A 13,814-nucleotide genomic window follows, 5' to 3' on the forward strand; every position below is an offset into this window, starting at 1 on the left:
TGTGTCAATTAATTTAAGAATTTGTAGAATTATTTCGTCCAAACAAATAAAGGATTAACAGAAATCGCTACCCGGGTGAACAGCTGTATGAGATGGAATCCATGAATGTAAAGGACAATCGGCTGTCGGTGCTTGTGTCAACCGTGTAATTACTGTGCTCTGCAAGCAGAGGTTTAGGACAGGGGACGGGATTACATTGCTGCAGTTGGGTCCACTGCACTGTCCCCACTTCATTCATCCACTCGCAAGTAATCGAAGTGCGATTTTTTCCGTTAAGCATCTCGTATCCTTCGTCGCACTTAAAGTTCAGTTGACTTTGGTAGTGGTAGGTTTGAGCTGTATCTGTTATAACAACGAACAAAATGATATATGTTATTTTATTAAAACTTGTCAAGTTTGGTGATTGTTAAGCGTATTATCCTACTATTTAATGTTTGATATATTTATTATAACATAATAAAATTTGGCAATTTATCAAATATATAAAACTAGGAGTAAGAATATGATTTGAAATTAAACAAAAAGCTTTATAGCTTTGAACGAAAAGTAAAAAAAATTGTTTAGCAATCAATCTGTCAACAGTGTCATTTTATATTTGAACAATTTTTTATCATATATACGTATAAATTTACTTATGACGACATGTCCGTGGATTTGGTCGGGTGGAGGTGGGCACATCATAGGCACACAACGTGGGGCTGAGCGTAGCCAAGCACCTACCGGGGAACAAGTGCGCACCTCGACATCAGGAGACCTTATGTTGACTGATCGAAGGGTTGCTACCTCTTTTGTTTTAGTTTGACCAAAAAAGCGTTCGAGTCCGGCCGTTAACTTTGCCTTTTGCGTTAAAGACAACTGGTCTCCAACTGCAAACAGATACAACTACACTGTTAAAAAAATTTGTAAATTTTACCGTTAGAACAACGGTAAATATTTTACATTGGTGATTGTAAAGCGTTTTACTCTAAAATAGTGTAAAAATGTTTAATATGTTTGGCGGGAACTTTAGGCCGACCAATCAAATCGCTCGTCTCAAACGAAAGAAAAAAGTCGGTGACGTAACAGTGAAATGGAAATATTTATTTGAGCATCCAAAAAAAACGTGGTTAGTAGAACCGGAAAAGTAAAATATTTTGTTGGTTGTTAAATTCTTACGAAACGTTAAGAAAATAATTTAATTAGTTAATATGTTTGTAACTTAAGGATAGCAAAATAGACTCTGGTTTGGTTTATTTTAATGAGTTCATAATTTTTATAAAAAAATATCAGTGTTAAGTTAGCAGTCCTGCATCGAGGTATATTGATTTGATAAAACATATAACATGTGCCGAACTGAAATATTTGAGTTTAGTAATAAGAGAAGAAATGTTTGTGTATAGTCAGGGTTAGTGCAACACATTTTTTGAGCTGTCAGATAATCAAGAGAAGATAATCAATTCTATTTGATGCTTTTTAGGTTGTGGTTGTTCAGTCAAATATGTAAATTTATGTATTTATATTGTAGGTTACTTGCTGCTCATTTCGTAATTCGAAAGTTTAAAATGAATCTTAAGTGCAATTTACAAATATGTCAAAAAACCTTATGTGATTCCAAGTCTTTGCTTAGGCACCTAAAACTGCACATCCGGACTGGTTATGAGGTAAAATGTCCATTTGATAATTGTTTTATTTCACATTTTACTTGTGATTATGGATGACGCCATGTGCACTCAAATTTTACACATTTTTTGTGCCAATGCATTACCACCCTCTTAAATGTAATTAGACCTAAGTTCAGTTGTAAATGTTTTAAGAACTTCAGGTTATAACAACAAAATTATCACTTAGAATTTATCTTGCCTGCCAAAACCTTTTGAGTGTTTTTTTTTTGGGCCTGTGACTATCAAAATTTCACCAACCTGTTATAACGATAGTTTAGTGTAAAGATGACATTTTTCCTTAGTGCAAGAAAATCTTGTCGTAGCGTTAATTCTTATAAATTCAACTTTGTAAAGTTAGTGACTTTTTACAGAACTTTTGCTGAGTTGAACATTAAAGAAATAAAAGAAAAACTGAAATTAAAACCAAACACAGAGTTGGCCAAATCATATAGTTTGTTTGATATTCTGTCAAGTTTTTTTAAAGAAGAGGTGTCCGATTTATACAAATGCTATTCGGTAAGTCTATCTGATTTGTTAATTTTATGACATCTAAATGCTAACCATTTAAACCAGATCAATTGCTATAGTTTGAATTTAAAGGAAATTTAATAGTTATGTAAGGTTGGATAAAAGTTTTTAAGAATAATAATTGTACATTCTTAGGGTCAGATATTTGATGTAATTTATTACATAAGTTTTATTTTGCAGAGCGACACTCTTTTTGAAAATATAGTTGAAGATGCACCAGCGACACCTTTTATTGTAGTGCTAGGTAAAGTTTTTGCTAGTAATAATGTTGTTACAAAATCACTTAGTAAACATAACTAATTACTATATATATATATATATATATGTATATATATATTGGTTGCGCTATGCGATCATTTTATGAGCATGTATGTTTTCTCAACTTGAAACCTGAAACCATAAAACCAAACAAGTTGCTTGTGCAGTGCAACTGTATTACCAAGGCAGGCTACAATGCTGTTAAAGCCTAACTTTAATCTTTGCCTTTTTTGATAATGGTTGTTGAATAAAGATAGGTTGATGGGTTTTAGCATATTACTTTTGTCAGTTAAGTTATGCTATTGTTTGTTATGTTGAATAGGTATGACTCCTGTTGATGCCACAAAATTTGTTGTCTTGGTAGAAAAAAATTTGGCCTGCACATTCAGTGACTTTTTTCAAGCATTTGTCTACCAATTTTGCTCATTTTATGTTTTCAACATGGTATATCCAAAAAGCTGTGAAATATTGCTGGAGTTTGTGCAAAGGTATGGTTTTACTTTGTAATTTATCATTTTTTAATTTAATATTTAAAACAGTGCTTCCACTGGATGATAATAGTAAAAGTTACACATATTTTCGCCTTGGGAAGTTTAACAGAAATAACTTGACTATATCTTAGACTTTTTGCCTGTAGGTTTTTTTACTTTGCTTCATCGTTATCATATTGATTAAATTTTAATTTTAAATATACTAAGCCAATTTGCGAATTCAATAGATGACGCCAGTGAGTAATAAGTTACCATAAATGCACATGTGTAAATGTATTAGGTTAATAATCGTCATAGTTTTGGTTAGGGGTTGTTAGTGGTAACCATCCTTTGTATAGCCTACCGTTTAACCTGCAGTCATGTTACATTATTAAATTTTAAACAGAAAAAAAATACAATCTGTAGCGGTATTTTATTGTTTGAGATACAATCACTTTGGCTTTTTGTTATTTTCAGATACTTTGCGGCATTAGATAGAAGAGGTATAAAGCGGAAGCGGAAGGATGTCCACCCAAGGGTTTTACGCCTTTGCAATTTGATTGCAAAAGGAACCTAAATCCAATTCCAACCAATAAACGTCAAACACAGTGTTCAGTATCGTGTTTGCTTGCCTATTTAAATAAAAAAAAAGGAAAGTGGGGTACTAAAAAAATGAAATTTAGTGTTATTAGAATTACAGAAAAAATCCTTAAAATTTTCCAGACTATAAATTCTGTAAAAATTACACGAATTTCCCGTGCAGCAGTTTTACCTCAAAATCTAGTAATAATTACCTGCAAAAATGGTGTGGAAATTACATTATTACGCAGTAAATTTTACAGGCAGAAATCCATATTTACAAAAATTAGTCAGTAATTTTTACCAGTTATTCAACAGTAAAATTTTTACAGTGTTTCCATGTAAAACTGCTGCACAGGAAAATCGTGTAATTTTTACAGAATTTTTTTAACAGTGTACCATAAAAACTTTGTTGTTTAAAGTATGACTGTTTTGCATACCTGCACAGAACAGGGTTTTGCAAAAAGTGGGTTACCAAACAGTTATAACTTTTACGATACGTTTAAATTTAATAACTTTTTAATTAAGGTACACTCTTCACATATCTGTTATGTAGCTTAAAAATGAAAGTTAAAGCCAATAAGATCGAGTAAATCGACATCCTAATAAAGACGTTTCGACATTACACATAAATTATTATGTAGTTTTTACTCACCAGTTTGTAATTTCTCGATTATCTGTTGCTTAGTCATGTGTGACGACGAAGAGAGGTCCGGGGAAGAAGAACGTAGGCCGACCTCAGTTGCTTCTCGTCCGGCGATCTACACAGTTAATTAACACTTTTTAATCAAAACAATACGAAACGTCTAAAAATGAATCGAACATAGTTACCTCATATCCGTTGTGGCAGGCTGACAGAATCGCAGATCTTGGTGCAAAGCTTTCTTTGCCATAAAGATATGGGTATTGAGCGTCAGAGGGAGCAACGAAGGAGAATCCATTCTGAATCGAGCCTTAGGAATACAAAGTGATCTTTATAAAAAAAATGTATTATTCCAAGAGTATGAAACAAAAATAAAGAATGACATTATTTTACATATTCGCTGTTTGCCAAAAAACATTTGTATATATTTTTATTCAATGAATATACTGTTGCAGCTGGCATTGTATCGATTATAAAATTGTTCTCCCTTTTGTTACCGACGATTTGATAACCTATACAAGAAATCTTTATCAGGACAATAAACTTGCAACTGGGCGAAAAAATATATATCTCAGCAAAACAATAAAGAAAAAACACGATGGAAATCGGTTTACTACAAGAGTAAACCATGTTCCATTGTGTTTTTCTTTGTTGTTTGGCTGCTATATATGTTTTTCGCCCAGTGAAAGTACATTGCCCTGATGGAGATTTCCTGCATAGGTTATCAACACTTCATTAGATCTATTAATAACACATGTTTGCAAAGAACAACATTTTTATTTAACAGTTAAGACCAAATGAAGTTGTACGTACTCTATGGATGACTAAACATTTATTGTATCGTTAAAAGATAAAAAATACGCAACAGTTGCATATACGCCAACTGTAAAGTCACGAAACATACCAGGTTTCACACAAGCAATATGCTTGCACTTTGGCAATGCGTTAGACCATTTTCCAGTGTCGAGGCAGGTCACGGTGGAAATTCCAATTATTTTGAAGTCTCGCTCGCAACTGTAATGGATGGAGCTCTCGAAGGCGTTGTTTGCGTGTGGGTGTTGAACTGTGAGGGTCGAATATGGAACAGTGCCCGGTTCGCCGCACAGCAGAGGTTCGCATACAGGAAGCCTGGAAAACTCTCCTCTCCATGTGCACTGTTTAATAATTTTGCAGAATTGTTTTAAAACTGAAAAAGCCCAAGCGAATATAACGAGTTAAAATCTAAAGTTGGACAATTTTTATTTCAGTTTGGTGAATTGGCTATAAGACCAAACGTTCGCGGTATTCACAAACGGTACTATGGCGTTTAAAACAAACGTCACCAAAGTTTATTTTGAGGGGCGAATAACTGTAAATACTGCCGGTCGCAAGTCAGATAATTGTAAACGTTGGACATCACAGGCCGGAAATTAAATTTTGCATTTATCTAATTTGACCTAATTATTATAAAACGAATAAAAATAAAAAATGTTTAAAAATAGTTTAAACTTTCATCAAAGTTTGCTTAGTTTTGTATCTAACAAGCATTCCGCCTATTAATGTATTAATCACCTATTTTAGGATCATCTCAAAAGTATGCCGCAGGCCGGAAGGATTTAAACGGCGAGCAGGATTTGTCCCAGGGCTGTAATTTGATGAACCCTGGTTTAAATCAACTGAAGTCTAACTGCGGCCGGGAAACTAAAGTCGAGACCGACTCTGTCCTCCTCCCCTTTTCCCTTTTAGGATTTACACTTTTACTGGGTGGCTTTGTCTGTTGCGAACGTCAAACGGTGCAAGAGCACATCTGTCGTGTCCTAAACTGGGTTGCGACTCCCCAGTCCTGCTGACAAATCACACAACATTTAACATTACCTGTACTTTATCAGAATCGTTCGCGGCCATCTGAAAGCCCACGTCGCAGCTGTAAATAGTAACGTCGCCGAACAGCAGTGTGTCGTTGGTACTGGGATACCCGTGACTGATAAGAGTAGGTTTTCCACACGAAACCCTTTCACAGGCTACTTTGTTATCTAAATATAACATTAAAAATATAAAATGTAGTTAACTGTGATAAATAAATAAAAAATAGTTTGTCATGCGGTATTTTAGCCAGCGCAGAGGTTGAAAACTATTTAAAAACAGCTGCAGATGAAACTGGTTAGCAATTAAAACTATATACATTTACTTATACACGACCATTTAGAACTCGTAGCGATATGTTACAAAAACGCTACTACCAATTCAAGTTCAAGGGCTTTACATACCTGCCCACATTGCGTTACTCTGGCACATCTTTATTCCGTCATTCTGAGTTATTAAATAGTATCCCTGGTTACAAGTGTACTTGACGTGACTCTGAAAGTGAGGACCTGGCTTGTGCGGACCATCGTGTATCCTATTAATAAAATGAAAAGCAGTTAACAATCGTATACAAATAACCAGTTTCAGGCCAGATAACATTTGCCTGCTGCTCTAGACTCACTCCAAGTTAGCGTTTGAGATGTTGGGAGGTTGTCCACAATGGACCGGATGGCATTCAGGTACTTGTTTAGACCAGGTGCCGTTAGATATGCACTGTATCGTGTGCGCACCCACTCTGTTGAAACCCTCATTGCAGTCGAAGTCCACAACATCACCGAAGATGTAGCTGATACCAGTGTGATCCTGAAATATTGCATTGTGGTATTAGAAATTCTTAAACTTATCCAACGTCGTTTCAACTATCTGATGTGATTATGAAAATTAACAGTTTTGTAATAACTCAAGTCAAACAAGTGCACTTTGTTCATTTTCTTTAAATAACTTGACTTGACTTGACTTACTTAAATCGTTAAAATTACGTGATTTTTATTGGGACACTTCCTCGAAGGTGTTTCCAGAGTAGGTGTAGGCTCATTTGGCGTTTATATTGTTGAAAATCGTACCATTTGGTTGTAAAAAATATGTAATCTCGTTTGTAAGTCATTTTAAGGCGTAAAACGTTTGTAAGTCATTTTAAGACACAAATTTTAAACAAATTTACACAATTTTAAAGAAATTTCAAAATATTTGCAACGATATATAACAAATATGTGAAACGATATACATAAAATTGGTGTCGATATATTTATAATCCCGGTCTTGAGCACATTTCAACGTTTCTCCTTGACCCAATTTCCACTCTAAATTCCCAGACAAGTCAGATAAATCCTGACGAATAGGAACCCTAAAGAAGATTATTGACAACGTTTATCGCTCTTTGAGAGCAATGTTTTTTCAGTATTTTTGCGATAGGTGACTAGAAACTCTAGAGCTCAGTCTCTTTCCAAGATGAAAAATATTTTTTTCTTATTTGCAAGTATACTGGCAATATGCGTTAAACATTCATTTGTTAAACATAAAAAACCTTTTTGATCTGGACGACGCCCTTTTTTATACCACTTTGATTGAAAAATTACCAGTTTAAACAAAAATCCACCCGTGAATAATCTTACCCCTGCGTTAACAATTCGCCCGTGTTTTGGAGCACCTGGATGAGAACACGGTACGGGGTCACAGCGAAATGGATGAGAGGAAGATATATTCCACGAACGGTCAGCTCCACAGCTTAATATGTTTGCATTTACAGGAAAATATCCCGTTTCGCAAGAATATCTGTAATGTTTTCAAAATTTAGATTGACGAAAATAAATAAATACTTTAAGATTACGTTAAATCAAAGTATAAATTTTCATTACACTGTGTAGATTCGATATCCAGTCGTTTTAACGTCGAATAAAGCAGTTCCGTCAAAATATCCTTATTCTTTTAGCATAAACCTTACTTAATATGACTGCCGTAGACAAAGTCGTCGGAACCAAATAACTCGTAGTATCCATTTCCAACTTCAGGTGGGGGACCGCAAGGTACAGGAAGACACAATGGGGCTGATTCGGGCTGATCTGTTATTATTTGGGGAATGTAAAGATAAACAATTAGTTTTAAACACTGAGAGGACCATTGGTTTGTTTGAAATCATTTATTTTTCTATATGTGGTTGTTTTAGGTAGACATAATTGGACACCATGTGTTAGCAAATTGTTTACTATAGCCAAATCTAAGTTTAAAATGTCTCCGAGTCATCCTACTAGTAAATTTGTCGCCCCAAAGGCCCGAAGACAAGCAGAACAAGATTTCCTTTCCGACCATGTAGTACCCTGGCTCGCATTGATACGTCACTTGATCTCCAAAAACAGTTCCCATCTCTACAAAACAACATATTGAAGTTAAAATGGTATTAATAGCGATAATCGTCTTTTGTAAATAAAAAAAAATAAAAATATATTACGTACAGTTATAGCTATACGCCACTGATAACATGGTGCTAGTAAACAAACTCCAGCAAATCAGACATCACCGTTAAATCCAACTTAGTTTGATGTCGTAAACCGCGTGTCTTCATAAATTAGGCCAAATTCAGTTACCCTAATCAGGATTGTCGTACCACGAAGGAAAAATTATATGGGGATTTAACATATAGGAAAGCACCCGGTATATTTATTGTGATTAAGTCGTAAACCTTGGCCCCGACTGTATCACTGGCACACTAGTGGAATTTCACTAATAAGTATTCTAAAAAGGCAATGGAAAAACAACTGTTATACTGCCAATGTACTATTAAAGTACTAACCATAGTGATTTCCATGTGGTATAGCTGTAATCGCTGGACAGGGCACAGGTTTGCATTGTGGCGCCTCGCTGCTCCACATGGGTCCTTCTAGGCACGTGATGATCCCCGTTCCATTCAGCAGGTAACCCACGTCGCAAACGTATTCGATTGTGCTCATAAAGGCAAAGTTTGTCCCTACGATATTGTCTTGTAAACTTAACGGAAATATATTTTTTTTTTACGAAGAAAACGAATTTATAAAGAAAACACAGGGCCTAATTAAAAAAATATCCAAACATGCTATGAATTTACCTTATTAGGCGAAATCGCAGTAAATTTGATTCTACGTTTCTGTCTTACAGAGTGGTTAAAGTATGCCGGAACTATCCGGAACGTGACGGCTTTCTGGTAAAATAATTGCTGGCTTGGCGTACCAGGAAAAATAATTATTGATATACAGACGACTCGGTTAAAATACATATACATTTTACGGGGCCGTTACCCAAAACTAAAGTATTGCCTTTTTCAATTATGTTAATCAAAAAGCGTTTCTTTCGTGAAACCTTTTTTGCTTTTTGTTTAAACTTTTTGTATTCAACCTTTTTCGATGTAATAACACAAAAGTCCGTGTGTCTAATCTAATGGTGATTGCACTGGGCGCTAACTTTTTACGTGGTTTCTGTGCTCCTAATTATTTTTTGACAATTTAACTGAATACACCACCGATGCTCGACTGTACAGTAAGTATTAGCAAAGAGAGAGGAAAGTAGACAAGTTATTTAGGTTGATGAATGCGTGAAAAAAATTAAAATTGTACGAAGCTGTCTCGGAAGCTCAGGCAATTTACTGTTCTGCTAAAAAAATGTCACCTGAAAGTACAACAAAGTAGGTAATCATGTTTTCAGTAACTAAGACCTGCGATATAGCAAAGTTCGCTCTGTACAGCTTTGTGCCATCTCTTTGAATAGTTACCTAAGATTTTTAGTTGCATATTCCGCACGTTATTCACCAAGAACAGCCGGTTTATTGTGGCTGCCTGTTATGTGTTCCGGCAATAAATTATTCTACTTTCAGTTCTAGATATACGTCTTTTATTTGACAGCAAAGCTTACCTTGAATTTGACCGTTGGCGACATCTAGTGGTGGATCGCACAAATCTGGTACACAAGAGGGTCTGTGACCCTCCCAACTGGCGTCTTCATTGCACCGTAACGTTGGGTCGCCTTCGATTCTATAGGCACAATTATGTTTTTCTTTTTTTAAATCGGCCGACGTTACATTTAATCACAATACATTTCCTTGTTAAAGGAGAAGAAAATTAAACACATTAAGAACTTCTGCGTGAATTTAGATTGTTCCTATGCACTATCTCTTAACTCAGTGGTTCTCAACCGGGGTGCCGCTGCATTCTGGGGTGCCATTTCTATTGCTCAAGTGTGCCGAGAGATATTTGACAGTTTTTCAGAATCTAATTTTTTCTCAACCCTTACAACTTTTTTTGTAAAGATTAGAGTGGAATAAATCAAAGATAAGTTCCTACGCTGTGTAGAGTTAGGTTGTGTAAAATAACGAATTTTCACTATTCTCATAATTTAGTGACCCGTCCGTCCCTTTGTTGCCTTCTTTCTTTTTCGTGCAATCTTGACATTTAAATACAATTATGGGTAATGATGAAACCGAACCGTGAAAGAGGTCTAGCATTTTGCTTGTCTCACAATTCTGAGTTTTTGAGCTGTCTATTTTTGGTGCAACGATAAATTAATAGGAGTTTAAAATTGAAAAAAAGGGTGAAAATATTATGAAATGAAAACCCTTTTAATATGAATATCATGACAAATAAGGGTAACTAAAATTGTGTCCGTACAAAGTTTTAATAAAATGCTATACTAATTAAGCATGTATGCTTTCATTTTCACTTATATTTCCTAATATCCTTCCAACTGTAATCATGGTTAATGTGTTTTTATTTTTTCAATGTTACATAATAATTAATGTTAATAATATTTGAACCTGTATCCTTTGTCGCAAGTAACATGGACTTGATCGGTAAAGTAGTAGGCAAGCTCGTAAGGCTCCACACTTCCGTGGTCAATAAATGGAAAATCGGGACACTGGACCGGTTCACATACTGGTACCTCCCCTGACCAAACCTTTGTTTCAAGGCAAGCTGTCAAAAGAGAAAGCAGTATTATAAACAACAAGCGACAAAGTTGATTTATTAACCATGTCTAAAATTAAAGGAAAAAATCTGTAACGTCCAAAAAACTTTACTTCGATTATGGTCGCCATTCAAAATAAAGCCAGGGTCACACTCGTAAATCGCTTTGCTGAGATAAGTAATGGATTCCGTAGTCACGCGGCCATGGGTAAGTGGGATCGGTTCAGGACACTCGATGACGTCACATGTTGGCGGATGTCCAGACCAAGTTGCTGCGTAGACATAAATTAATCACTTGATATCATTGAACAAAAAAACAACAAAATAAAACTGCTGAGCTTAGAAAACAGAAGTAACAAGATTCTTAACATGAAATTACAGCAATCAATTTTAAACTTGTTACCATTCTCTTGGCAGCTCCTTTCTTCCGGACCGTTTAACTCATACCCAACATCACACTCGTGTTCTATGATGTGTTCAAGATGGTGTGAGTGGTCGTGGATCGTTCCATGTTCTAACTTGGGGGGATATCCACAGTCGATCAATGTGCAGTTGAATCCGTCTCCTGCACAATTTCAAACAATAAGCTCGAAAAATTTAAAACAGGATAAGATTTGCAAAAGCATATTTTTGGTTGGAATATGGATCAACAGAAACAATTAAGACAGGGTTTCTTAAACTTTATTTCCCGCGGACCCCTAGAATATTTTCTGCTTAGCGTGGACCACGGTAGGCAAGAACTTTTCAAAAATGACGTCATAAATTGACATCACAATCAAAATGGACTTCAGAAATATGCTGATTTTATTTTTATAAATTTAGGTCACAATATAAACAGAATTTTTAGAAATATGATGATGGTTTAGGTAAAATTCTGAATGATTCAGTGCTAAAACGTTTAATTTTTAATTAAACTCTTTTCTTTGAAAAATTGATTACTTAAAATACACTTAGGTTTCATTTTGGCCTTCGTGGACCCTCAAGAGGTCCATGGACCCCAGTTTAAGAACTCCTGACATCAGACGTTTAACTGCAAAAACATGCAAAATTGATCAGCATTGTTTAATTGGAATAAAAAATAGCTCTTGTGTGGCCGAAACACTAAGTAAGCGGTATGAAGCAGACTGTTTCTAAGTGTAACAGACCTGTGTATCCCCAGTTGCAGTAGCACTCGTGGCTTCCCTCCGTGTTTATGCAGTAGGCGGTATGATGGCAGAGATGATCATTGACACACTCATCAATATCCACACAAGTTGGAACAGGCGCTGACCATTTCTAAAAATATTGTAGTCGCTTTATGTTATAATATCTACAATACAAAGAGAAAGCGGTAATTACGCCTTATTTATCAACTGCAAAGCCCTTAAATTTTTTTAACAGTCTTAAACAGTAGTTCTTAACCGGGAGGTTGCGATCTCTCCTATACACATTCTTTTTTTTTCTTCTTGAGTTAACAGTCTTTTTCTTCTTGAGTTAACAGGCACAAATTTGATTATACGATGTATTGTGTGGATCGATACGTTTCAGAAATCGCAAGGTATAACACGGTATATCCGATTATTATGTTTGTATTGTCATGATATCTAAAACCCTGTGTTATAGGGCTCTATGCTACATAAATAAAAAATTCTAAATAAACAAACAAACAAAACTTCGATAAAAGTGATCTTACATGTCAATAATAAGCATCTAAGGTAAACTGACGTTCCATACCTGATCAGCCTGGCATCTTATTGCGGTTGCCCCGTGCAGTTCATACCCAATATTGCACGAAAAGTGTACAGTGTCGTTGAATTGGCGGCTGGTTGAATCCGCAATAACCAGCGGAGGCTGCATAAAGTTTAAAGCAACATGAATACTTTACAACAAACATTATACATCAACGGGTTGCCAGTGTGTATAAAACAATAACAACAAATAAACGCTGACTTATTTCGAAGGCATTTTTAAAAGTGATTTAATTTTACGCGTTGCTGGGCTTTGCCAATCTCAAACGAAACTCAGCAATAGCGTTAAAATAGGAATTTAACTTACTGTACTAAAAGCTTTGCATCTCGTCCTGACACAAAAGAATTTCTGAGATGGCTGTTGCACTTCAGATCCTGCGTGCTTCCACAGACCTCTGTTTCCGCAGCGCAGCAACGTAGTCTTGGCTCGCCTGCTTCCAATCCCAACCCTCGTGTAAAGCTGAAAGCCATTCTGGCACGACACCCAACTCTTGTGCGCACCCTAACGGACAGACGCATATTAAACAAATATATATTAAATTAAATTAGGTAAATCGTTTAAAACACAAAAAGGAAAACACTCACTTGGTGTGACATACCTAAGGATACAGATGCAATAATTCATACATAAACGAATCATTTTTAAAAAAACATTTGTTCATCAATTTGACACAAAAAACTAAATACTTTTGTAAAAGAGTTTCTTACTAAACGCCAATGTTGATTATTACAAAAAAAAATCAGCCTAATAATTCATAAAGAGGTATCTTTTAAATATAGATATACAATCAACCTATAACAGCGCAAACTGTTCACATCTGCAGGGAGGTTTGAATACCGGTCGCGTGGTTCAAACATTAAAATTTTAACTAAATTTAAGTACACAGACATTCTAACCCCAGATGTATAGAGTAACTAAGGTGAATAAAACCGTTTTGTTAAATATTTGACCTGCTTTTGAACTGACAAGTGATCAACTTCTTGGATAGGGTTACATGATTGACAGAAGGTTCGAGGACGAATGGTTACAATTTGACCTTTGATACCTCCAAGGGCGTCAGGCCAGGCCCTTACGTTGCCCTCATTGGACAGACAGTTGAAATAGAGGCTGAAGACTTGACGTTTGTCCATGACATAATCGTATACGTTAAACTGCGAAATTTCCCCTTTGAAATATAAAAGATTAATCTTTAGATTTTTCT

At 35.5% G+C, this 13,814-nt stretch overlaps 1 protein-coding gene and 1 long non-coding RNA gene across 2 annotated transcripts in view; one reads left to right on the plus strand and one right to left on the minus strand.

Moving 5' to 3' along the window:
• The window catches only part of LOC146164379 (sushi, von Willebrand factor type A, EGF and pentraxin domain-containing protein 1-like), a 111,458-nt gene that overhangs the window by 40,006 nt on the left and 57,638 nt on the right, over positions 1-13,814 (minus strand). The window contains exons 36-54 of the mRNA XM_083380719.1: positions 13,564-13,778; positions 12,920-13,114; positions 12,599-12,715; positions 12,031-12,160; positions 11,289-11,450; positions 10,738-10,894; positions 9,840-9,958; positions 8,749-8,922; positions 8,207-8,323; positions 7,903-8,020; positions 7,574-7,733; positions 6,583-6,764; positions 6,365-6,495; positions 5,973-6,130; positions 5,023-5,272; positions 4,280-4,428; positions 4,131-4,236; positions 633-866; positions 72-342 (exon numbers count right to left, since the gene is read on the minus strand). Coding sequence (XP_083236845.1) covers positions 72-342; positions 633-866; positions 4,131-4,236; positions 4,280-4,428; positions 5,023-5,272; positions 5,973-6,130; positions 6,365-6,495; positions 6,583-6,764; positions 7,574-7,733; positions 7,903-8,020; positions 8,207-8,323; positions 8,749-8,922; positions 9,840-9,958; positions 10,738-10,894; positions 11,289-11,450; positions 12,031-12,160; positions 12,599-12,715; positions 12,920-13,114; positions 13,564-13,778 — 3,145 coding nt within the window. The remainder of the gene's footprint in view (positions 1-71; positions 343-632; positions 867-4,130; positions 4,237-4,279; positions 4,429-5,022; positions 5,273-5,972; positions 6,131-6,364; positions 6,496-6,582; positions 6,765-7,573; positions 7,734-7,902; positions 8,021-8,206; positions 8,324-8,748; positions 8,923-9,839; positions 9,959-10,737; positions 10,895-11,288; positions 11,451-12,030; positions 12,161-12,598; positions 12,716-12,919; positions 13,115-13,563; positions 13,779-13,814) is intronic.
• On the plus strand, positions 2,275-3,484 carry LOC146164380 (uncharacterized). Its single transcript, XR_014494507.1, has 3 exons — positions 2,275-2,412; positions 2,749-2,914; positions 3,374-3,484. It is a non-coding gene; the product is annotated as an uncharacterized LOC146164380 (long non-coding RNA).

This window comes from Ascidiella aspersa, chromosome 2, assembly GCF_963924565.1.
Source record: "Ascidiella aspersa chromosome 2, kaAscAspe10.2, whole genome shotgun sequence".
Taxonomy (NCBI): domain Eukaryota; kingdom Metazoa; phylum Chordata; class Ascidiacea; order Phlebobranchia; family Ascidiidae; genus Ascidiella; species Ascidiella aspersa.